Here is a 23,731-nt window from a genome sequence, read left to right as displayed (position 1 = left end):
AGCCATTAAACTGTGGAATCACCAAACATTTGGAAAGGTATCGATGTTTTAGAGGTAATTTCATTTTTGTAAAATTTCCAAGTAAGAATATTATAAAAGTTATTGTTAAAGTAACATGATTGCATGCCCAAATGCCAGAGTAGTGACCTAGTAATTGTGGGAAATTGCTAAAGTTGGCCAAAGAAAATGTTATGCATGGCAAAGCTATGTTTGATGAGGAACTGAAGTATTCATCAAATCATATATTCAAAGCAGACACAGTGCATAGTGAACAAAACAGAATGCAGTCAAATACATAACAATTTATGGGATACAGAGGAAATTAAGGAATGAAGAAAAATAGAGGATACCTATAGTACGCATGAAGGGCAGAAGATGTCAACATAAAAAAAAAATGTGGAGAATGGATTTTGAGGAAGACTCCAAACCAACTGACTTTATATAACACCTGCACTCTTTTGCTTCAAATTAACCCAGGGGAGTTGGCTAGCCCTAATTCTTAGAGTTACCTTATATGGTAAGTAGCTATAAGAATAACTGTGTTGAGTGTTGAGTAGTGAGGTTATAACAGTCAAGTAAGTCTTTAAATTACAAGATAATTTGTCTGAACTCCTGAAAGTGAATAAAACACTTCCAACTTTGGTGTTGAGAATGGGAATTTCCTACAGGTTTTATTTATGCACTTGATTCTGCTCTTACATTTTAAATGATGGCACAATGTTGCTGACTTGTTTTCAGTTTTGAATGTCTATCTAAACAAGTAAACAGCACTTTTTGCCCTATGAAAATTCCAAAAAGCTAATTTACCCTCATAACCTTATTTTGGAAACATTGTAGGGAATATACTCACCAACTCCATTCTAAATCTAAGAAGAGAGCCTGCTCAAATCAATAACCTAGACTTCTACCTTAAGAAACTAGAAAAATAAGAGCAAACCAAGACCCAAAAAAGCAGAAAGAAAATAATACAATTAGAGTAGGAGATAATAAAATAGAGACTAGACAAAAAAGAGAAAGTCAATTAAACCAAAAGTTGGTTCTTTAAAAAGATCAACACACTTGCCCTGGCAGATGTGGCTCAGTTGGTTGGAGCACTGTCCCATAAACCAAAAGGTCACAGTCCGATTCCCAGACATGGCACAGGCCTGGGTTGCAGGTTCAGTAGCCAGCCAGGGTGCGTGTGAGAGGCAACCCATTGACACTTCTCTCTCACATTGTTGTTTCTCTTCCTCTGTCCTTCCCCTCCCCTCTAAGCATGTTCTTGGATGAGGATTAAATAAATAAATGAATGACATAAAAAGATTAACAAAATTGTCAAAACTTTATCTATACTGATAAAGAAAAAAAGGCCAAAGGCTCAAATTACTAAAATCAGAAATGAAAGAGGGGACGTTACCTGCAAGTTTACAAAAATAAAAAGAATTACTATAAACAACCATATGCCAACAAATTAGATAACAGATGAATGGGGAAGATTTCTAGAAAAACTCAAACTACAGAAACTGAATCAAGAAGAAACAAAGAATCTGAATAGCTTTACAAGAAAAGAGATTGAATTAGTCATCAAAACCTTCCCACAAAGAAAAGTCCAGGACTGGATGGCTTCACAGGTGAGTTCTACCACATGTTTAAAGAAGAATTCTTCACTAATCCTACCAAGCTCTTTGAAAAAACAGAAGAAAAGAGTCTTCCCAAATCATTCTATTAAACCAGTCTTACCCCCATATCAAAACCAGACAAAGAAAGTCATCACAAGAAAACTAAAGGTGAATATCCCTTGTGAATATTGATGCAAAACTCAACAAAATATGAGTGAACCACAATGAAAAACTGGGACTTACCCCCAGCATGCAAGGTTGGGTTAACATATAAAAATCCATATTAATAAATACAATAGAAATCAGATGATCATCTCAATAGAGGAAGAAAAAGCATTTGACCAAACACAACATCTTTTTTTGATAAAAAAAAAAATTCAGTAAAGTAGGAACAGAAGGGAATTCCTCAACCTGATAGGCATCTATGAAAAACCCACAGCTAACAACATCAGGAAAGACTGAAAGCTTTTGCCTTATGATCAGGAACAAAACAAGGATGTCTGCTCTTGCCACTTCTATTCAACATTATACTGGAGGTTCTAGCCAGGGCAGGGTAAAAGAAAGAAGGTATTCAGAATGGGACATACCTTGTATATGGAAGAATCCTAAGGAATACACACACACACACACACACACACACACACACAAACTGATAAATGAGTTTTGCAGGATACAAAAATCAATTGTATTTCTATACACTAGCAATGAACAATCAAAATGAAATTAAGGAAACAATTCCATTTATAATAGATCGAAAATAATAAAATTCTTATAAACAAATTTAACAAAAGATATGCAAGACATATAGAAAAGGGCAAAACATTGTTGAAAGCAATCAAAGATCTAAATAAATGGAAAGACATCCTATGATAATAGATTGGAAGACAATACTATTAAGATGACAATACTTCCTAAACTGATCTACAGATTCTATGCAATCTCTTATCAAAATCTCAGCTTCTTTCATAGCAGAAATTGACAAATTGATCCTAACAATCTCAAGGAAGTATAAGGGGCTCAGAATAACTAAAAATAATCTTTAAAAAGAACAAAGGTGAAGGACTCACATATCCTGATCTCAAAATTTACTACGAAGCTACAGTAATCAAGTCAATGTGGCCCTGGCATGAGGATAGACATATAGATCAATGGAATAGGACTGGAGTCCAGAAATAAACCCTTACATTTATGGTTAACTGATTTTTGACATCAGTGCCATGACAATTCAGTAGGGGATATGATATCTTTTTGACAAATGATGTTGGGACAACTGGATATTCACACGTAAAAGCATAAAGTGGGACTCCTTACCTCACCCCACATAAAAAATGGAACTGGATCAAAGACCTAAAGCTAAGAGCTTAAACTATAAAACTCTTGGAAGAAACCTTCAGAAGAAAGCATAAACATGAGCCTTCATTACCTTGGATTAATTTGCAAACAATATAAAAAGGATCTAGTATTCAGAATATATAAAAAGTTTTACAATTCAGCCCTGACTGGAATGGCTTAGTGGGTGGGGCGTCATCCTGCAAACTGAAAGGCTGTAGGTTTGATTCCAGGTCAGGGCACATGCCTGGGTTATGGGCAAGGTCCCCAGTTGGGGGGAGTGTGAGAGGCAACCCATTGATGTTTCTCTCCCTCTTTCTCCCTCCCTTCCCCATCTTTAAAAATAAATAAATATAATCTTAAAAAAAAGTTTTACAATTCAACAATAAGACAAGTAATTTAATTAAAAATAGGCAAAGATTTGAAAGACCCTTCTCCAAAGAAGATATACAGCATCTTTTTTCCATGTGCCAATAAGCACATGAAAAGATGTTCAACATCATTAGGCATTACAGAAAGCAAATAAGACCACAATGAGAATATACATATATGGGAATATTCAGCCTTCAAAAGGAAATTCAGACACATGCTACAACATGGATGGTCCTTGAGGACATTATGCTAGTAAAATAAGGTGGTCACAAAAAGACAAATACTGGATGAGTCTACTTATTTTAGGCACCTAGAGTAGTCAAATTCAGAGACAGAAAGTAGAACAGTGGTTGCCAGGGGCTGGAGGGAATTAGAAGTTACTGTTTAATGGGTACAGTTTCAGCCTTGCAACATGAAGACTTCTGTGGATGGACAGTGGTAATGGTGGCACAACAATGTAAATGGACTTAAATTTGAGTACTGTATACTAAAAATGGTTAAACTGGCCCTGGCTGGTGTGGCTTAGTGGATTAGGTGCTGGCCTGCAAACCAAAGGGTGGCTCGGTTTGATTCCCAGTCAGGGCACATGCCTGGGTTGCAGGCCAGGCCCCCAGTTGGGGGCGCGTGAGAGGTAACCACACATTGATGTTTCTCTCCTCCTCTTTGTCCCTCCTCTCTCTAAAAATAAATAAATAAAATCTTTTAAAAAAAGAAAAAGTTAAAAAGTGGTTAAAATGATGTTATTCATTATGTATATTTTACTGCAATTTTTTTAAAAAGTGTATTATATAGTTTACATATATTTGGAGATTTTCCAGTTATTTTTCTGTTATTGATTTGTAGTTTAGTTCCACTATGGTCAGTGAACATGCTTTGTATGACTTCAATCGTCTTAAATTCACTGAAACCTCAGAACAAAACAAAACAAAAAAAAAACACAATGAGATACCACTTCACACACTAGGATGGCCCTAATAAAAAAGACAGATAATAATTGTTGGCAAGGATCTGGAGAAATTAAAATTCTTATACATCATTAGTGGGAATGTAAAATGATGCAGCTGCTTTGGAAACTACTTTTGTCCTTCTTCAATAAGTTATACATAGAAGTACTATGTGACCCAGCAAGGTACTCCTTGGTATATATACCCAAGGGAATTGAAAATAATGTTTGCATAAAAACAAATACAAAAATGTTCACAGCCAAAATTATTCATAACAGTCAAAAAAATGAAAACAACCTAAATGTCCATCAACTGATTCATGGATATATAAAACACATACATAGAATATTATTCCATACATGGAATGTTATTCAGCCATAAAAAGGAATTAAGTACTGATATGCTACAATATGAACCTTGAAATAATTGTGATAAGTAAAAGAAACCAAACACAAAAGACCACATATTGTTATGATTCCACTGACATTAAATGTCGAAAATAAACAAATCCATAGAGACAAAAATGAGGTTAGTGATTGCCGGGGTCTGGAGGGATAAGGGGTAAGTGCTAATGGCTATGTGGTTTCATATGGGCGTGATGAGATATTTGGGAATTCATGTACAACTTTGTGAATATACTAAAACCCACTGAATTATACACTTTAAAAAGGTGAGTTTTATGGGATGAGAATTATACTCCAACTTAAATTCCCAAGTATTCTCATCACTCATTCTAGGAGTGATGAAATTTAATAAGGAGGCTAGATGATATCAACATGCAAACAGACTGTAGAAAAGCAAAACAACTGTTAGAGCATATATATTTAAGTGGTCATAAATAGTAAAGAATAAGCTACAAGTCTAACTAAGGGGGGAAAAGATAACATTTTCCTTAAAGTTTTCCAAATCAGTATTTGTTTTTCTGCATTCTTTTATTATCTCTAAACTGAGGGGGTTGGGGGAGTGGGTGAATGGCAGCCCTTTGACCTCAACCTTTAATCAATCTTTGAAGCTGACACCTCCATTTGCTATATCACAGGAACTTACCCTGCATAAATGGTAGCAAAGCTAATTGGAACATAGTTCTTCTGCTATGACTTTCAACAATTCCTTTTTTTTTTTTTTTTAAACCAGTACTTCTTATGAGTGTGAAACAGAGGAAATGATTTGCAAGTAATTGGAAAAAGAGGCAGTGACATTTAACATTCATATTTCAAAGATTCAGGTTGAATTTTAAGTACTATAGTCCCAGGAATGTGACACTTGGAAAGTTCTGCGGTCTTAACTCATTATCTTCGGGGTTGGAGATACATTGGGCAGGCGATAGCCTGATACCCACCCTCATCCCCCAAAGACAGAAGGGAAATGGAGATTGCATTTCTGTGTGCATGTGAAGGGGAGATTAATGACATTAAGGCAGAGGTAGCAGCTGTCAGCAGTTTCTTCATCCCCACAATTACTCCATTATACTCTAGTAAGAATACCAGACTCCCTGTTCAGTGTTGCTATTACTTACCCTGGAATGGATTAAATATTCTCATTAGAAAATCTTCAGCTGGAAAGTGCAATTCTTTCAATGCCAAATTAATAGAAAAGAATTAAGTGGGGGAATGGGGGAAGTGAAAGAAGTCTGAAGAAAATGCAGCAGTTACAGAAGAAGCTATTACATATATCACATAAATGTCATCGGCTTATCTAAATGCCGTCTCCTTGGTCAACATTAGCTTTCCTACAAGAGTGGCGATTGGTTTAATGATGCCATAACAGGGGGAACTGGGGAAGACCTCTAATCCCCTTTGGAAGACAGAAGCTCATTAATATGTGTCCAAGGACTCAAGTACCATTGTTAGGGAAACAAATTTTTTTAAAAAGCAGATGAACCTTGCATTTACATTGTATTTTACCCATTGCAAAGCATTTTCATACCCACTGCTCTATAAACCACCTTTGCCATGCAGCTACTAAATAGCCAGCTTCTCCTAATGCACTTGGTAAGGAACATATCCCTTGTTTCCATGGCATGTCCCAAAAGCCCGTAGGCCACATACCTGAGTGTACTTGCGGAAAAACACCCCTTGCACCTTCCCAAAAATTTCATAATCCACTGATATCAGGGTGTCCCCTTCTGCCATGTTCCTGCTCAAATCTGTCGGAAACAGGGAAAACAGAAAAGTAAGCAGGACCTATCTATTCCAGGACCCCCAATCCTGAGGTAGAAAAGGCCACACCCACACTTCCAACCTCTCCCTAACCTGAAGGTCCCGTAACCTCAGAGTATGTAAGCAGTCACGTGTAAGCACAGGTGTGCCAAGTAACAGGAAGATACCTGGGCAAGGGAATTTCGGGTCGCAATTGCCCACAGAGGCCTCTGTGGAGACAATTACCTTTCTATCCAATGACCTTCCCACACCAGTCCCGCTCCCCCTCCATTCCTTCCTTTTCCCACGGAACTCGTTTCCGCATGCCCACCAGAATCCCCTTTTAGTAACATTTAAGGCTACTCGAACTGATGGGCACGCCGCGGGCCTGGTCCCAGGCTCACCCTCCTGGTCCTCCTATCAGGAGGAGGGGAAAACACCGGCAACCACCAAGCCTCCGTTCCCCGAGTCGCTAACCGCCGCGCCCGGAAGCTCAGAGCGCAGTTCTTCCTTCGCTGTTTCGAATGTCTATCACGTCCTTCAGCCAATCAGGACCAGAGTCCGCCCACCAGGTGGGATTTCGGGACCCCGTTTTCTGGGACAGCTCAGGAGCCCGTAGTTGGGGATCTGTCCAGGGTGTCAGGGCCGATTTTACAGTCCCAGCCCTTACCCCTTCTCAATTACTAAACGCATCCCTTTTCTCATTTTCTCGTCGGAAGAAGGTCATGATGGAGAAACACTTGAGAAAAATTCAGTCATTCAATAAATATTTACTTAAGAGCCTTCTCTGTGTCAGGCACAGTTCTAGGTAGTTGATATATCAATATATTAGTGAACAAAAAGGATTCCTGGGGGGGCTTAAATTCTGGAGATGGGAGGCAGACAGTAAATATTAAACATCATAAAGAAATTGAATAGGACACATGCAACCTTTTTTTCCCTCACTTTTTCTTTCAGTTCTCCTCCAATTTTAAGTCATGCCTAACTCTGGAACTGGGAGCAGGGGAGATAAATGTATAAGAGGTCCTAGCGGTGGTTATTTCTCTTTCTGTGCTACTGGAAGTTGCCTACCAGAGTCTACCTTTGGACTGCCTGTATACATTTCGTCCCTTCAAACATAAGACTCCTATGTGAACAAGTGATGTTGGCAGACTTGGCAAGGACAGATGGCTTTGCAACGGAAGCCATGGTGATTAATCATTTCATTAGTTCCCCACTATGAAGTGAGGCTCTGGATCCTGGAGAATCTTACAACCTCAGTGCTAGCATAGGAATGGGAGTGGGAGTGGGGTGGGAAGCTGGATTGCATGCTCTTGGCAATATTTGGAAATAATGCTAAACAGAGTACGTGCCTGATGTTCTTTCTTTGAAATTCATTTAAAAACTGGTTTCCCTATAGAATTTAAAACCAAGTGTCTACTAAGTGTGGGACATTATAGGATATATAAAAATGAATGATATATAATCTTTGTCCTCAAAGAATTTTTAAATTTAGTGCAAGGAACAAATATGCATGCAAATAATCACAATACAATGCACAATATACTAATTCAATTCCATGAACATCCATTGAGAGCTCATCATGAGCCAGCCCTGTGTTATAACCAGAACAGAAAATATAACAAGAGCACGAAGGAGCAAAGAGATTCATTTTGAGTGAGAAGATTGGGAAAACATTCTTGGAGGAAACAGCGTATAATCCAACCACAACCAGTAAGCGATCGAGCTGGGATTTTGTTCCAAGTAGTGTAAGTACAGAGCCCACTCCCATGAAAGCCATGCCCTACCATCTCCCAGTCTGTGGAGCTTGGAGTAAGGTAGTACCACTGAGATAGGAAAGTGCAAGTAGTCAGATGTGGCTAGACCAGGGATTGTCAATCCTGGCTGCACACTGGGGGAGCCTCTAAAAATGCTGAAACCCAGGTCTCATCCCCCCAAATTGCTTTTCAGGTAGTGTTAAAGCACAGTCAGGGTTGAAATCCAGTGGATTAGACTCTGGGGAGGAAGGGCTTGAAAGGCAGGCGAGAGGTTGAAATACAAGGATAAATTACCCATCTCAACTTTATTCTATAGGTAAAGTAGAAGCCACTGGGTAGCAGAATGGCAGGATCAGGCATATTTATGATAATTATTCTGGCAGCAGCATGAAGGGTGGGCTTGGAGAGCAGATGTTGAAGACAAGAATAGCAGTTTAGGACAGTGACACATGCCATCCCAATGAGAAGTGAGGAAGAACTTGCCTAGCGCAGTGGAACTATAAAGAAGAGTCATTTATTAAGACTTTGCAGAGTAAATTCAAGCAAGCCTGCCAGCCAGTTAGAGGAAAGGGGTGACAAAGAAGGAGAAGCAGAACAGGACTGATGCTTTCAGCAGGACAGGGAATACTAAAGAAGTGGATTGGGAGAATGGGGACATGATTATGAGTTTGTTTTATGTCACATTGAGTTTGAGGTTCCTGAGGAACTAAATGGGAAGTTGGAAATTTGAATCTGTAACTGAGAGAGAGCTAAGCCTTATATCATTTAAACACAGGTGACACCTAAATTTTCAGCATTTTGTTGAAACCATTAAGGAAGAGCATGCCTGGATCTGCATATACATGAGAAATAAGAGGGCTCAGGAGAACAGCTAAACTTGGGGGACAGGTGAGGAAGAGACAAGTGACAGAGGCCTGGAAGAAGACAAGGCAAGGGCACGAAAGAAACCAAGAAGGCAAAATGAGAAGACATTTCCAAGGGAGTGAAAAAAATCAATGATAAGGCCTGCAACCAAGACTGCTCCACCCAGAAATGCTCTCAATTAAAATGGAAGACGGAATAAGGAGTTTCCCAGACAAAAGAAGGCTAAAAGAATACACCTCCACCAAACCAGCACTGCAAAATATGCTAAAGGGACTGCTTTAAGATGAAGAAAAAGTTTCTATGAATACCCAGGTCCTTTCAGAGTTGCCAATACTTGATTGGCTTAAATTTAGTGCAAAGAGCAAAAGAGCAAAGAGATTCATTCTGAGTGAGAAGATTGAATTTCTACCAATATTTTCAATACTCATTAATCTGATTGTGACAATGATGTTAATTGTTCCTTTACTATTTGTTGAAACTAAACCTGTTTTAGTGTATTTCTTGCCTATTTCTATTATTTAAAAAAAAGCTTTAAATGACTTTTTGGTATTCTTTATCCATTTATTGATTAAAGGTTTGTAGAACTTTTTTCCCTTAAAAAAAAACCCAACCTATTAACCATGTTTTAGATGTGTTGCAAATACTCTTCTATTCTATTCCTTGTCCTTTAACTTTTTATATGTATATTACTATACAGTTAAATGTTTAATATAGTCATATTGTCAATATTTACTTTATAGCTTCTGGGTTTGAATATTTTACTTCGGGGTAAGAAAAATATTAGTTCTTTTTTCTTCTAAAACTCCTTTGATTCTACATATTGATTTTTATCTCACCTGAATATTTCTTGTATAATGTGTGAAATAGGGCTCTATATTTGTTTTATTTCAAGTAATAGTGGTCCACGCACCTTTTTTGTTGAATAAACCTTATTTTACCCATTGATTTGAAATGTCAACTTAATCATATATTACATTGTTAGACAGATATATACTTTTGTCTCTAGAATGCTCATTATGTTTCACTGATCTACTTGATTATTTCTGTGCTGGTGTCATGTTGGTTTAATTGCTGAGACTATAATGGTTTTAAATTTTTTTAATATTTTATAATTAACTTTGACATTTAAAAGAATAAAATCAATCTGCATTTAAGAGAGAGAGAGAGAGAGAGAGAGAGAGAGATGGAAACTCCTACCTTTTGTGACAACATGGATGGAAATGGAGAATATTATGCTAAGTGAAATAAGCCAGTTGATGAAAGACAAACACCATATGATCTCACCTATAAGTGGACTCCATTCAACAAAATAAACTAATGAACAGGATAAACTACAGGCACAGAAACATGGAGCAGACTGAGAATGACCAAAGGGGACGGGGAAAGAGGACAATGGTGGAAAGAAAGGGAAGGGACTAGACAAAGAACGTGTATGAATGACCCACGGACATGGACAACCGAGTGGGAATTGACTGTGGGGGTGGGGGTAGGATGGGTGGAGGGGGGCAAAGGGGGAAAAAATTGAGACAACTGTAATAGAATAAACATGATTTATAATTTTAAAAATTGTAATAAAAATAAAATATTTTTAAAAATAAAAAAATTTGATAAAAAAATAAAATAAAATAAGTAGGCTAAAGAAGCAGCAGCTTTTGTCTTTAGTCATTGGAAGGTCACCAGCAGCCTGGCAGTTAAGTGAAAAGAGTGGATGCCACACCATAATGGACTGAACAGTGAGGAGGAGATGAAGAAGTGATGGACAGCAAATGTAAAGTTTTCTACCAAGAAGCCTTGTGGAGAAGAGGAGTAATGAATGGTACCCTAAGATAAGTGGCAGCAGGTCAAGGGAAATAAGATTTGTTCTGTAGGGGAAGTAAGCATACAGGAGTGGGCAAAAGCAGGTTTGAAACCAGAAAAGCCACCATTCATGCTGCCTGTCACCTACCAGACCCAATAAGCAGAGGCAGGGATTGAATCTTTATGGGCACTTTGTTCAGGTGGTCCGTGATCTGAGAAGAAGGTGGGTTTGTACCCTAAACCCTAACAGACTGTCTTCAATTCCATTTTAAACCAACTCTTTTGTAAGGAGAAGAAAAGTGTAGGTAAGGGGGTTTGGAATTCAGGGAAAAAGTTAATCAGATAAAAAGCTGCAGCATTCTTTCATCTGAGCCCTGGGCGGTGATCTTTATCTGTGCCCGGGCAGTGGTTTTTCTCTGTGGGTGTCTGCCCCCGAGCACAATGACTCAGATACCATTTTGATTGCTTGCCGTCCTCCTGAGGCAAAAAGGTGGAGCTGCTCATGGTCTCCTGGAGTCAGAGTGAGTCATACCTCCAGTTTCTGAAACAACAGCTTTTTACATACATTGATTATTAATTTTATTAGCTTACCTGACACTAAAACTGAAAATGAAACTTACCTGAAACTAAAAATTTCCCAGTCAGGTTTACAGTTGTAATACAAATAAATAATACAACAGTTAATAAATAACAGGAATAAACTCTGTTTTGCGTACTCACAATTATAAACTTACTTTTGTCCACCTCTGTATTTTAAAACCAAAGAGAAGGCGTATGTGGACAGATACAACTGGAAGTTAACAAGATGGAGTCCATTCCTGAAAGGGACTAATTCTGGAGAACTCATGAAAGGGAAAGATCCTTCCTCAAAAACAAGAAGGAAGGCACACCGCTTTATTGGTTGAGCGTCATCCTGTTCACCAAAATTAGCCTGCGGGCCAGGGCATACCCCAGGTTGCGTGTTTGATCCCCGGTTGGGGCAAGTGCAAATAGGCAGCCCATCCCTGTTTCTCTCTCACGTCTGTGTTTCTCCCCCCTCCCCCCACAACAACCAAACAAACAATGAAAAAATGTCTTCAGGTGAGGATTAAATAAATACATAAATAAATTAAAAAAAAAAAGAAGAAAGGAAGTCAAGATGCAGGGAGGCACCCTAGATTTCCTGGATTTCTAGATTTCTGCCAGACTGTTAGAGAGTTAGGGGAGTTGATGACAGGCAGGCGACTGCTGAGATAATTGGAACCTTAAGAGTGGGAAATGTCTGGAACTCCCTATGATACAGAGAAGGCAGGAGAGAGTCAACTAGGAAAGAAAACAAGGAATTAAAAAAATACTCTGGAGGACTCACCAAGGAATTTCTTTGTAATATGTAAAAGCTGTAATATGAGATGTTGAAGTATTAACACCTACCACGGCTGCCTATATTATTTTCCTTGTGCATGAATCTTTTACGTAGTTACAGGGAAAATAACCAGTTGCCTGTTCCATACGGCCTACACAAATGAACTGAAGCATGAGGGAAATGAACTCTTCTTATGTTGACAAGTCATAATGTATCATTTAGTGTTGAAATCAGGTTATACTAATTATTTTCAATCTAACAGTTAACTTTATTATCATTACATTTGGATGAGTCATTCTTGGGCCCTAAGAAGAGAAGGAGTTACCACGTGAGAGTAAAACACTAAATCAAAATAATTAGATTGGCTACAAAACTACCGCAGAAAGACAGAGTAACAAAACCTAGCCGAGTTGCTAAAATCTGACTGCAGAGTCCAAACTACAGGCGAGGAAAGGCACGGAGAAATATTGCAGAGCCATACCTGGGGCCCAGACCGAGGAGCCGGCGGTGCTAAGAAAGGCAATCAGTAGGCCCACTCCCGCTAAGTGGGCGTACCTCGGAGTGTGGCGGCACAATGACTCGAGGGCATAGCTAAGGGGCTCCCTTTTCTTCCGGAGGAGCGCATGCCCCACGTCCCGGGTCATAGTTCTCAGAAAAACACGAGTTCTTTGATGGAGCCCCAGAAAAGCCTCCCCGTCTCCTCCCCCTTGCCCCAAGGGCACGGCTGGACAGAGCTGCCAAGTGACGGGACACCAAATCAAGTGACACTTAGGCTGACTTCGGCCCCTCCCGGGTCGCTCCCAATCACGTTAGGACTGCGCCTGTGCTTGATTCCCCCAAGGTATTCGCGGCGGGCGGTGGGGCTGGGCGCGCAGGCGCGCCCGTCTCCAGGCGACGGGAATAACAGGGGTCGGCTGAGAGCGCCTGCGCGGCCGTCGGTTGAGTGAAGGGGGTTTGGTCGGGAAAACTAAGTCCTGGGGTTTTCACTGAGCAGTTGACCCTGAGAGCCTCAGGTACGCGGAAGAGCGGGGTGACATGGGGTCAGCGCCTCGACCTCCCAAAGGCCCGATGGACAAAAGAGTGAAGGCTTGTCTCCAAAGCCGAGTCCCCAGTGGGGGCGCCCGGCTGACCCTCCAGGACAGAATGTGACTTCCGTGTTCCGGATCCAAAACGCGCGGCAGTAAGGTCAGGTTGCCCCCCACCCCCCCGCCCCGCCCCGCCGCTTGTCAGGTTACAGACCTTCCCTTGTCTGGCCGCGGAGACTCCTGCTCCTTGGGTGAGGGTTTGACAGCCAGGCACCTGCTGCAGGCCCTGAGCGGCCTCTTTGCTCCTGGGAGTCAAGCAGGTATCCGGCAGGAGGGAAGCCCTGAGAGCTCTTTGTGCCAGTCGCTTACCTCTGGGCCGCAATTTTCTCAGGTAAAATGATCTTGGAGTCCTAAGATCCTTAAATGACAATCATGTAACTGTGAGCGAACCCCTCAGCTTCTGGGAGAAAAAACTGGAGCTGGCAAGCGCAAGTTGCTTGACCTGTGTCACAGGACTGAAACCTGACTTTCAATCCAATAGCTCTTTTTTGTAGCTCTTTCCACCTATTAGGGAGTATACTGTGGATGGCGGGAGCATCAGTGAGTACAGGAGGTTGGTACTGGTTTAGGCGGGAACACTGTATCACTTTCGTTTTTCTGACCTCGGGACCTAATTAGCACTCACAGAACAAAATAAGAACTCACCTATAGCATATTGAAGGAAAGCTCTAAGCAGACGCAGCACCGCTGTCCTAAAAAGTTTAAAGGAAAATGTGGGAAGGACAAATGTACAGTTTGCTTTAGTGACCAGAGTGAATCTCAGACAAACTTCTCACATATATCTGGTTTAAATCTCCCCTAGGCTTCAGTCCAGGCCCTGAATGGCTGGTCTCCATTTGGCATTACCTCTGCCTGTGGGCGTTATGCTCCCATATAAAAAAACAGACGCTCCAGGGTTCCACTCAGCTAAGGAAAACCCCTATGAAAAAATGGACTCGTCCCAGCTGGCGTCCACGGGGCACCCAAGGAACACTTCCCAGGAGAAGTTTTTGAGCAACAAAGAGCCAACGCTGAATAGTCTCCACACTCAGTCCAAATGGAACACCTGCACAAAAGCCTGGAGCTACTTCTATCCTCGCTGTGCTGGAATCAGCCAGCAAGATCCAAGAAGCAGTCTCCAGAGTCAAGCAAAGGATTTGTTTTACTCGTCAGGCCCTCAGTCTTGGTATCCCAGAGCAAATAACCAGAAGTTCTTCCCCTTTACAAAGAAGCGAGTTGGAGTGGACCGGGCATATCCACTGAAACCCGTGTTCCATCGGAAGTCTCGTAGTACAGGTGAGGCTGGAGTGGATTGGGACCAGGATGTCTCCCCAAGACCCCCTGAGCCAAGGGAGTTTTCATACAGCAGCTCCGGTTTGAGGAACTGGGCAAATTCATCTGCGGTCAGTAATGTTGCTGCCATGCAGGAGGAGAGGGCCATGGCAAACCCCAAAAGGACCGAATGGACGCAGATCCAAAGACTAGAAGCTACAGGGGAGAGTTTAGAGGAAGAAATCCGAAGAAAAGAGACCCTCCTGAAGGAAAAGCTGAAAAAGACGGAGGAGGAACTCAGAAGGATCCAGAAAGAAAAGGAACAGTTTGAGGAAAATGAAAAAAGAGAGCCACAGAGACTGACACCCCCCAGGAGAAAAGTTAAAGGTAATAGCAACTCCTTGTACAAACCTATCTTCTCCCAGAAATACGAGTCTAAGGAGGCCTTCAGTAGAGACAGTGGAGAGGGTGAAACTTGGGGATGGTCTCACAAAAATTCTAGTCCATTCCAGTTCTCTGATTATGGGATACAGAAGCTCAAAAGGGGAAGTCTAGTAGCAAGCAATAACAAAATCCAAAACCAAGTCTCAGAGCCAGTGAAAGAGAAATTTTCTCAGCCTTCAGAAGCGCCAGGCAGTGCTTTGCCAAGGTCCACCAGCAATTCTAACTTGTCTAGGGCTCCAGACTCCTCAGGTTCCAACTGTTCCACTGAAGAGCCAGAACTCGGCGAGTGCAGTCACTGTGGACGCAAGTTTCTCTTGCTCAGGCTAGAGAGACACTCCACTGTCTGCAGCAGGCTGCAGGGCTCCAGGAGGAAAGTGTTTGACTCCGTCAGGGCCCGCGCCAAGGGCACAGAACTGGAACAGTACTTGAACTGGAAAGGACCGGCCTCAGTCAAGGTACCAAGGGCCTTACAGATTTGACTTTGAGCGGGGATTATTGTAAGGGCCTGTTATTCCTCATAAGGTTTGTTTTTTTTCTTTTTAAGAAGGATTTCAAGTGTCATAAAGGGAGAAAGTGAAACATTTCTTATTACTGTGATGGGAGCTTTTCCTATGACCCTTACCACAACGATGTAAGGATTTCATTATCTCTTATCAGTTCAAAAATCAAATCTCAGAGAGGTTAATTTGCTTGAGATTACAAACAGCTTTAAATGGCAGAGTTAGCATATAAATCTGGTTTGGAATGACTCCAAAATCTAGACTTAAAAATATATGTCCTTTTGATTGTAAAAATAATAAACATTTCCTGTAGAATTTTTTTTTTAATTTAAACTATTCTACATTTCATTACCTCAAGAGAATTACTTTCACTTTGCAATATATTTTGCCACCTCCCAAGATCAGAATCTGTTATCACTTCTGTATCCACACCTACTTTTTCAAGATTAGCTCAATTTTTATACTTTCTAAGTAAATACATAAAACACAATTAAGTTTGAAATTCCATTTAGAGTGTAAACACCTTAAAGGTAAAGGACTTTATTTTTGGTTAACATTCATAGCTTCAGAAAAACTAGGTTGTACCCTGGTTGGTATGGTTCAAGGGCTGGGCACCATCCCATGAACCAAAAGGTTGCTGGCTCGATTCCCAGTCAGGGCACATGCCTGGGTTGTGGGTCAGGTCCCTGGTTGGCGGTGAGAGGCAGCCGATCGATGATTCTCTCCTCTTTCTCTGTTCCCCTCTGTCTAAAAATAAATTTAAAAAAAATGTTTTCCACAACCTGCCTGTTGCTGCTTCCTGAATGTGTGTGTTTGCTCGTGTACTTGTTTTGGTCTCTCTCTTGTGAGAATTTACTCAAGTATCTGTCAATACTTGACTGTCCATTAATATCTAAGCTTAAGTGGGGCTTCTTGACTAAAGACCTTCACATTTGGGTCCTCCAGAGCAAGTGTCTGATGGCTTTTCTGTCACCTGCTCGGTGCATCCTGAAAACCTTTCAGTCTCCTAAGAAGGTGCCCATGTGCCTGGTAATCTGGGAGCTGAACAGGGGAGGGAAGCTGACAGTTCCCCAATTCATTATATAGACACACTGAATCCCCATTTTCAGTCCCAAGATTACCCTTTTCTCCCCCATGCCTGGATTTCCTGTTGTCTGACACCTGTCTGGTTGAGTTTCTCCAGAGAATAAACCCCCATTCTCCTGTGAGGGTGCTGGCTGTGCAAGGCGGGGTACATGGCACTTCCTGGCACTTCCAAGCACTGAAGTTCTTAAGGCCTCTGCTGGGGAAATGGCTTGCCTCTCAGGACTCATCCCCCTTTGCAGACCCTTAGTTTAAGTGCCTCTCCTCCAGTCAGTCAGTCTTCCCTGTCCTCCTTTCCTGTTCTCTTTGACCTTGCGGATTAACACCCTTTTTATTTCCTTACTGTTATGCTAGTGGAGACTCAGGAGCTGAAGTAACCGCCAAGTCAAATGATCCAAATGATCGGTCTTCCTTCTACTCACAGGCTGAACCTCCCCCGAAGAGCAACTGGAGACAGAAGCATGAATCTTTCATCCGTACCCTCCGTCAGGCTCGAGAGGTCCAGCAGGTAATTGCCAAAGGTGGAAACCCCTCAGACTTGCCTCCCATCCCAGCTGCAGAAAATCCAGACTATATTCAGTGTCCTCACTGTAGCCGTCACTTTGCTCCCAAGGTGGCTGAGCGGCACATTCCCAAGTGTAAGACCATTAAGAACCGTCCTCCACCTCCAAGAAAGCATTGCAGTTGAGCAGACAACAGTGGAAACCTCCTCAATAGCTCAGGCAAGCTCTGCTTCTCCTCAGCAGTTAAGTGGGAGAGTAATTTGATGCAAAGCAGGAAGAACTAAAACTTTTACATGTCCCAGATCTTCCCAGAGCTGAACTCAATGAGGAGAAACCCACTGCTAAGCAGCGGGAGACAGAGGGAAGCCTCCGCTCCCCACTAAATTACCCCCTCAGGCTGATGTGCCTTGTGTTGTTGCCCCAAGGACTGACGGGCGAAGACCCTTGGGACCAGTGAGCTGGCTACATTAAAGCGCTCTTACAGGCTCACTTGTGGTTTGTGCTCAGTGCCCACATTCGTTCTGCCTTCTTGCCACTGCTCTGCTTGTCTGTCTGTGGTCCCTGTTAACCCTTCTTGCTCTTGCAGGAAGTTGGCTCATTATGAAGAGTTGGTATCAGAGGATCATGGTCACCCAGATGGTATCTCTTGTAAAAGATAGTATGATTTTGGTGTAAGGAAATTGGAAGTATATCCTTAACTTCCCTGGTGCATGGTCCTGCCTAAAAGCCAACACAAGCATGTTAAGGTTAGAGTGCTAATATATCCTGAACTCTCCCTAGGGTGTGCTGTGTAATAAAGGCAACCTCACCTTTATGTACTTCCAAGGGTAGGGATGGGGGAAAGCACACTATATTTCTCTGGTTCTTCTTTTCTAAGTCAAAAACAGGGAAGACACTCCAGTTTCAGCTGCTGCTAGCACTCTTTCAAATTAGGGTGGTGGAGTTGGTTGGATGGTGTTTTAAATGAAGCAGCAAAATGCACCATCAGGGCAAGCTGTGTCCTGTGTCCCTGCTTCTTATACCAGTTAACTTCTACTTTAGAAAGTAAACTTTGAAGGAAAAGGTACGAGATCTTTTTAATTCTCTATGTGCGGAACCATCTGCGGAGTGCCAATAACCGTTATTAGGCCCTCAAAAAATGGGTTTTTGGGGATTAAAAATTAACCAAATAATAAAATGAGCGTGTCCTAGATGTGCCATAGGGGAGCAGTGATAAGGTAATGTCTGACAGGGGTAATAGCAGTTCCGGTAGGATGAAGCTAGTGTAACAGATTTGAAATACTAGTAGGGTTATTGTCCAGTTATTCAAAATGTTATTTTAAAATCCTGGAAAAAAACCCCACCCAACCTGACCTGGGCAAAGGGGACTGGGCAGACAACAGAACCATATTTTACTCAACAACAGATGGCCACTAACTCCTGTTTCATTTCCTCTGCAGCTTCTGCTGAGTAATTGGGCTAACAGATCAAACCAATTTGAAATGTGAGCTTAAGGCTTTAGCTGTGAAGCTATAGAACACTAAGCTAAAAAAAATTTATATACTTTAATTTTTTTATTTATTGATTTTAGAGAGAAACATTGATTCATTCATCCACTTATTTATGCATTCATCGGTTGATTCTTGTATGCTCCCTGATTGGAGATTGAACCCCCAGCCTTGGCACATGAGAATGACGCTCTAACCAAATGAGCTATTTGGCCTGGGCTAAAATTTATATATTTTACTTTTTTTAATATTTTATTTTGAGAGAGGGGAAGGGAGGGAGAAAGAGAGGGAGAGAAACATCATTGTATGGCTGTCTCTCACATGCCCCCTACCAGGGACCTGGCCTGCAACCCAGGCATGTGCCCTGACCGGGAATTAAACCGGCAACGCTTTGGTTTGCAGGCGCTCAATCCACTGAGCCACCCAGCCAGGGCTAAAATTTATATATCTTAAAGCCAGCATCTATTGAATTGCTTTATTGTTGCTCTTAATTGTTGCAAAGAAAGATATATCACATAACAGGGCTTTTGGTTTGCCACCTAAAGAAACCTCACATAGATGCACGAGATTTATTTTTTAAGATTTTATTTATATAATTTTAGAGAGAGTGGAAAGGAGGGAGAGGTAGAGAAACATCAGTGTGTGAGAGGCACATCGACGGGTTGCCTCTTAGCCTGCAACCTAGACATGTGGCCTGACCGGGAATTGAACGGGCGACCCTTTGGTTCGCAGGTTGGTGCTCAAGCCAGGGCCATCCTGGATATTTTAATCTAACATATTCATTCTCCAGGCAGGTTTAATAAGGTACACACTTTCACACTTGATAGTAAAAACAATAGATGGCAAGAATGAGCTGTGGTCAGCGTTACTACGTCGTAGCCTGTGGACTGCTTTGCCCCACGAATATGTTTTATTTGGCTGGCACCGAACTAAAACTATAATCTAGCTTTAAAAAATTGGGATGTGGAGCATCTCTTAAACAACTGGAAGTTCTGGAAACACCAGGTTGGCAACGGAGCACAGCACTAACTGAGGGAGGTTCAGAATCAGTCACTCCTTGAGCAGGGAGAGCGTTCAGATCACCAGAGCTCCGCCGGCCTGCTTCACCGATTTGTCTTACCTGCCTAGCCCCACGGGCACTGGGTCTGGGATCCCTGTATGATATTAAGGCCACAGATCAGGGCCCTCCAGGGAGAGCAAAAGTGTGTGGGAGGAATGCTTTCCACAGACACAGGAAGGATTCATTCTTAATGTTGCTAGAGAAATAAAACAATGTCTTAGTGTTCCCTTCAATCTCAACATGCTGAGGCCTTCATTTTATTAGCAATGTCTATTAGTCTTTTAAATTTAGCTTGATGTGATCTTTGGGACAGGGTTAGAAACATTTTTCTAAGTCTCTTCCTGGATAGCACAGGACAATTGTGGAGAAATAAATGTTTGTTAGTCCATGTGTTATACTACATTATCCAAGAACTTCAGTGAATGTAAATGTTATAAATTTTAAAGTTCAAAAGGTTAGGCAGTGGGGAAAATATGGTGACTCACTTCATCTAAAAGTGTGTACAGGCACGCTAAGATAGTGCTTCTTAACAGAAGCGTATTTAAGGTGGCACAGGACCTTTTGGCCAACATTTTTTTGTTCATCAATTTATCATAGAAGGCGGCAGAGATGTGATACAGTGTTTTACTCCCTATTATTACGATTCTGTGAGGCTTAGTGATCAGTATATGTCCATAGTCAATTATTGAAGCAATAAATGATTTTTGGCTTTGTAGTAGGAAGGAACATGTTTTGTAGCCCTGACCACAGCTTACTCTGCCCTAACACTGTCATGAACAATACTTCTTTTTAGGTCCAGGGTTACTTATTTGAATTATTTACAATACATCTTTGCTCCAGTTGTTCTGTTATGAATGATTGTAAATATATGGCAAATCAAATCAAATGTGAGTACAAGGCTGCTTTTGCTTTAAACTCCAGTGAAGTGCTCAGCCAAGAGAGGTTGTAACTTGGCTGTGCTATGCCAGGGAGACCAAAATACAGTTCAACTTCTTTGAGGGAAAACAGTTTTATAAACATAAACAGGCACTTCCATTTGAAAAAGCCCACTGTAACTGGGGAGACAAGTATCAGAAGTGATCCTTCCTTTTTTATTTATTTTTTTGGGAAAGATATTTATTTACTTTTAGAGAGAGGGCAAGTGAAGGAGAAAGAAGTGGGAGAGAAACATCAATGTGCAAGATACGTGGATCTGTGGCCTCTCGCACGCCCCCAACTGGGGACCTGACTCCCAACTCAGGCATGTGCCCCGATTGGGAATCAAACAGGCAACCTTTTGGTTAGTAGGCCAGTGGCACTCAATCCACTGAGCCACACCAGCTACGAGGATCCTTCCTCTTTTAATGGCTCTTTCCCCCCCGCCTCCTTCTGCATTTTAAGCATGGTATTTCAGAAGTTGCGGGGGGGGGGGGGGGGTGTTGTAGCAGCGGAAATGATTCTGATAGCAAGAAAAATAAATTGGAAAGAGGCAAAGATTATTTCTGTGCAAATGTCCTTTGCATTGTTTCTGTTACAGAATGCAAAGTCTTGTTTGACTCAAAAGATTCATGAAGGCCTAGAATCTGAGTGTTTTATCCCCAGTGACTAGGGTCCATGCACAGACTTACTGAGGCATAGCACTGATTGAAAGTTTAAATGTTTATTTAAAACAGAAATGCCAAACCACTCCACCCTCAACCTTTCAAACATCTGGCTAACAAAAGCTAGTTCTTCAGCAACAACGTCAGAGCAGAGGAGTGACTCAGACTATATTATAACTCAAAAGTACTACTACTGGAAAACTTAAAACACCTTGCATTGCATAGAGAAGAAAAGTAGAGAATTAGCTACAGAAAACCATTCAAAGGCATTTCTACTGTCTCACCTTTCACTTTTTACCTAATGCATGGCTGCCACCTTTGAACTGGCTTCTGTTTGCATAGCTGTTTGGTGGGAAAAATCATATGGCTGTCCCAGGCACAATTTGGGAAAGTGCAAATTGTTTCTAAGGCACAGAACCCAGATTCTCAGCCAGATTCATAGCAAACCTAGGTTTCCCAAGGGAACATGTTGAGAAAATGACCACAGCATTCCACTGCTGGAGCGTAACTCCGCTCTGGAACAAGGGCGGGGCTCTCGCCCTCCCTTTAATGCTAACTTCCGTCCCGCAGTCTCAGCAACGTCCCATGTTCCTCAGACCCACAGCGGAAGTAACACTCACGATTAACACCCAAAATGACCTGCCTCTCAGGCCTGCTGACAGGGTAAGCATGAGGAATACATGAAGGTGAAAGGCCAGTCAGTCCTTTAAAACACCAAAGTTGCATTTACATGATGAACCAAAAACCCACTGTTAGGGCTTATTGCAAACCCCCAAGTCACCAGAATTTGTAGCTAAATCCAGGTTTGGCCCCTTCCCTTATTTTAAGAAAAGGCTTCAGTGATTACATTAGTACTATTGTACTAGGCTTCCCAGAATTGAGAAAACAATGGGAACATCAAACCAAAGAAGGTCCCATTGAACAGAGTTGCCCATCCCCAGCCATGGGGTTTTCCTGGAGCACCAGCTTTTGCATCACCAGTTTTAGGGAAATGACAAAATTTCCATTGCACAGATCCTTCCAAAATATCAAACAGACATCAAGCATTCATTTTTTGGTTTAGGGAAAATGAAACAAAAATAATGTAGCTGTTTCTAGGAAGGTAGGATGTGGAAACTCATAAAGGCAGCTCCTGGGACCCAAAATACCACAGGAACCTTTCACAAGCCTAGGGAGTAACACAAAGCTCACATCCTAAAGTAAAATCATCAAACGCTTCTAGGACACCTTCTTCGGGAAAGCTAGCTTGCTCCTGTCTAGAACGTGACTACAGGGTTAGAAGAGAGCTCGCAGTCCATTCCTTTCTCTTGGCAGGTTCTACTTGTTCAGTTAGGCTTCAGGGACTACCAGGTTTTAGGGCTGGCTTTGGGCCACTCAAGAAGGAAAGATGATACAGATTCACTGATATGGCTTCATAAAACACCGAAGGGGAAAAAATACTGACTAGACATACAGAAAGGGAGTGGCTGGGGCTGATGCCATCAAGATCAGAGCCCGAAGAGCCATGAAAGAAGAGGCATAGGAAGCTTCCTCATGGGTAGAAGACTCGGAATCACTCTAGGCCCTCTCAAGGATGCCAAGAGAGGCAGCTAAAGGGGGACTTCCTCTCCCTCACAGTTTTCTCTTACGGCCATTCCTACTGCCCCACTGACTCAGTTCTGTACAAGACACCTCATCTCTGAGAGGTATCTGCCAAAGCTAGGAAAGCCCACCCTGCATCGGCCACAGCCTGACACTCCACTCCAGCTGTGTGATGAGGAGGGACCTGCCCTTCTTTCTCTACTCCTCACTGAAGAAATTTCAATCAATCTCAGAGGAAAAGCAATCTAAGCCCACTTTTCCTCCTAAAGCACTGAGCTGCACAATGTAACTGAACTTTCTGAAAACAAGCCCAAGAGACTGACTCCACCAGACATAATTTCCTGGACTCAGGGCTCCCAAGAGAGCTCAGAGCACTTGACCATTCTCCAGATGACCCTGGACGGGCCATGCCTGGTTCCAGCCCACTCCAGCTTGACACTTCCCTCCTCCACCCAGAGGTGCAATGCCTGGTGCTGAATTCCCAAGGCAGCTTCCAATTATTGGTGAAAATGATAAATGGGATATAAGCTGCTACCAGCAAAATTAAGGTGAGCATTGTGTCTCCTCTTCAAAGGTGGGATCACCAGATGAGGTACAGAGCTGCTGTTGTTATGGCAGTCACTGAGGACAAAGCCAGGGCCATTGGGCCCTTCCATTCTCCAGAACAAAACCACTCCTAGATCCTATCTAATAGGCAGTGCCACTCTCCAAGTGTATGTGGAAAGTGCTTCAGAGCCTCCGCCTTGCGCTCCTTGTCTGCAAGTGAACAAAGCCAGGAAAGCGCTCTCTGCATTCAGTAAGTGTGCTGTGAAGTTCTTTGGATCCCAGTTTCCTGGAGGCCATAGAGGCTCAGGAGACTAGAGGCTGGGTCGACAGGAATCTGTTCCCAGGAGGCACCAGGAATCTGAATCTATGTCAGGCTTTGGATCCATTTCCGTCTCCTCCTTTGCCGTCTGAGTTCCTTTGGAATGCATCCCCATCTGTCCGGATAAAACACAGTTCCACATTAACACTCC

The 23,731-nt window shown here is 42.1% G+C and overlaps 3 protein-coding genes across 14 annotated transcripts in view; 1 reads left to right on the top strand and 2 right to left on the bottom strand.

Moving 5' to 3' along the window:
• The window catches only part of LOC129065885 (acylphosphatase-1), a 44,003-nt gene extending 30,406 nt beyond the window's left edge, over positions 1-13,597 (bottom strand). The window contains exons 1-3 of one of the 6 annotated variants that reach the window (XM_054567252.1): positions 12,623-12,999; positions 6,292-6,389; positions 5,562-5,571 (exon numbers count right to left, since the gene is read on the bottom strand). In XM_054567252.1, coding sequence (XP_054423227.1) covers positions 5,562-5,571; positions 6,292-6,389; positions 12,623-12,785 — 271 coding nt within the window. In that variant the 5' untranslated portion in view covers positions 12,786-12,999. Of the gene's footprint in view, positions 1-5,561; positions 5,572-6,291; positions 6,390-6,732; positions 8,370-12,622; positions 13,000-13,380; positions 13,503-13,535 lie in introns of those variants that run through there. The other 5 variants (XM_054567251.1, XM_054567250.1, XM_054567247.1 and 2 more) reach the window with 5 other exon arrangements.
• Positions 13,076-23,731, top strand: part of ZC2HC1C (zinc finger C2HC-type containing 1C) — a 38,153-nt gene continuing 27,497 nt past the window's right edge. Inside the window, exons 1-4 of one of the 6 annotated variants that reach the window (XM_054567257.1) lie at positions 13,076-13,326; positions 14,029-15,376; positions 16,929-17,012; positions 18,447-18,777. In XM_054567257.1, the coding sequence (XP_054423232.1) occupies positions 14,048-15,376; positions 16,929-17,012; positions 18,447-18,494 (1,461 nt within the window). In that variant the 5' untranslated portion in view covers positions 13,076-13,326; positions 14,029-14,047 and the 3' untranslated portion in view covers positions 18,495-18,777. The other 5 variants (XM_054567260.1, XM_054567256.1, XM_054567259.1 and 2 more) reach the window with 5 other exon arrangements.
• NEK9 (NIMA related kinase 9) overlaps positions 19,247-23,731 on the bottom strand; it is a 36,412-nt gene continuing 31,927 nt past the window's right edge. For both annotated transcript variants that reach the window (XM_054567254.1, XM_054567253.1), the window contains one exon: positions 19,247-23,695. In XM_054567254.1, coding sequence (XP_054423229.1) covers positions 23,573-23,695 — 123 coding nt within the window. In that variant the 3' untranslated portion in view covers positions 19,247-23,572. The remainder of the gene's footprint in view (positions 23,696-23,731) is intronic.

Source organism: Pteronotus mesoamericanus, unplaced genomic scaffold (genome assembly GCF_021234165.1).
Source record: "Pteronotus mesoamericanus isolate MK-2021 breed Mesoamerican mustached bat unplaced genomic scaffold, CSHL_Meso_final contig_182, whole genome shotgun sequence".
NCBI lineage: Eukaryota > Metazoa > Chordata > Mammalia > Chiroptera > Mormoopidae > Pteronotus > Pteronotus mesoamericanus.
This window is presented reverse-complemented; position numbering and strand designations above follow the sequence as displayed.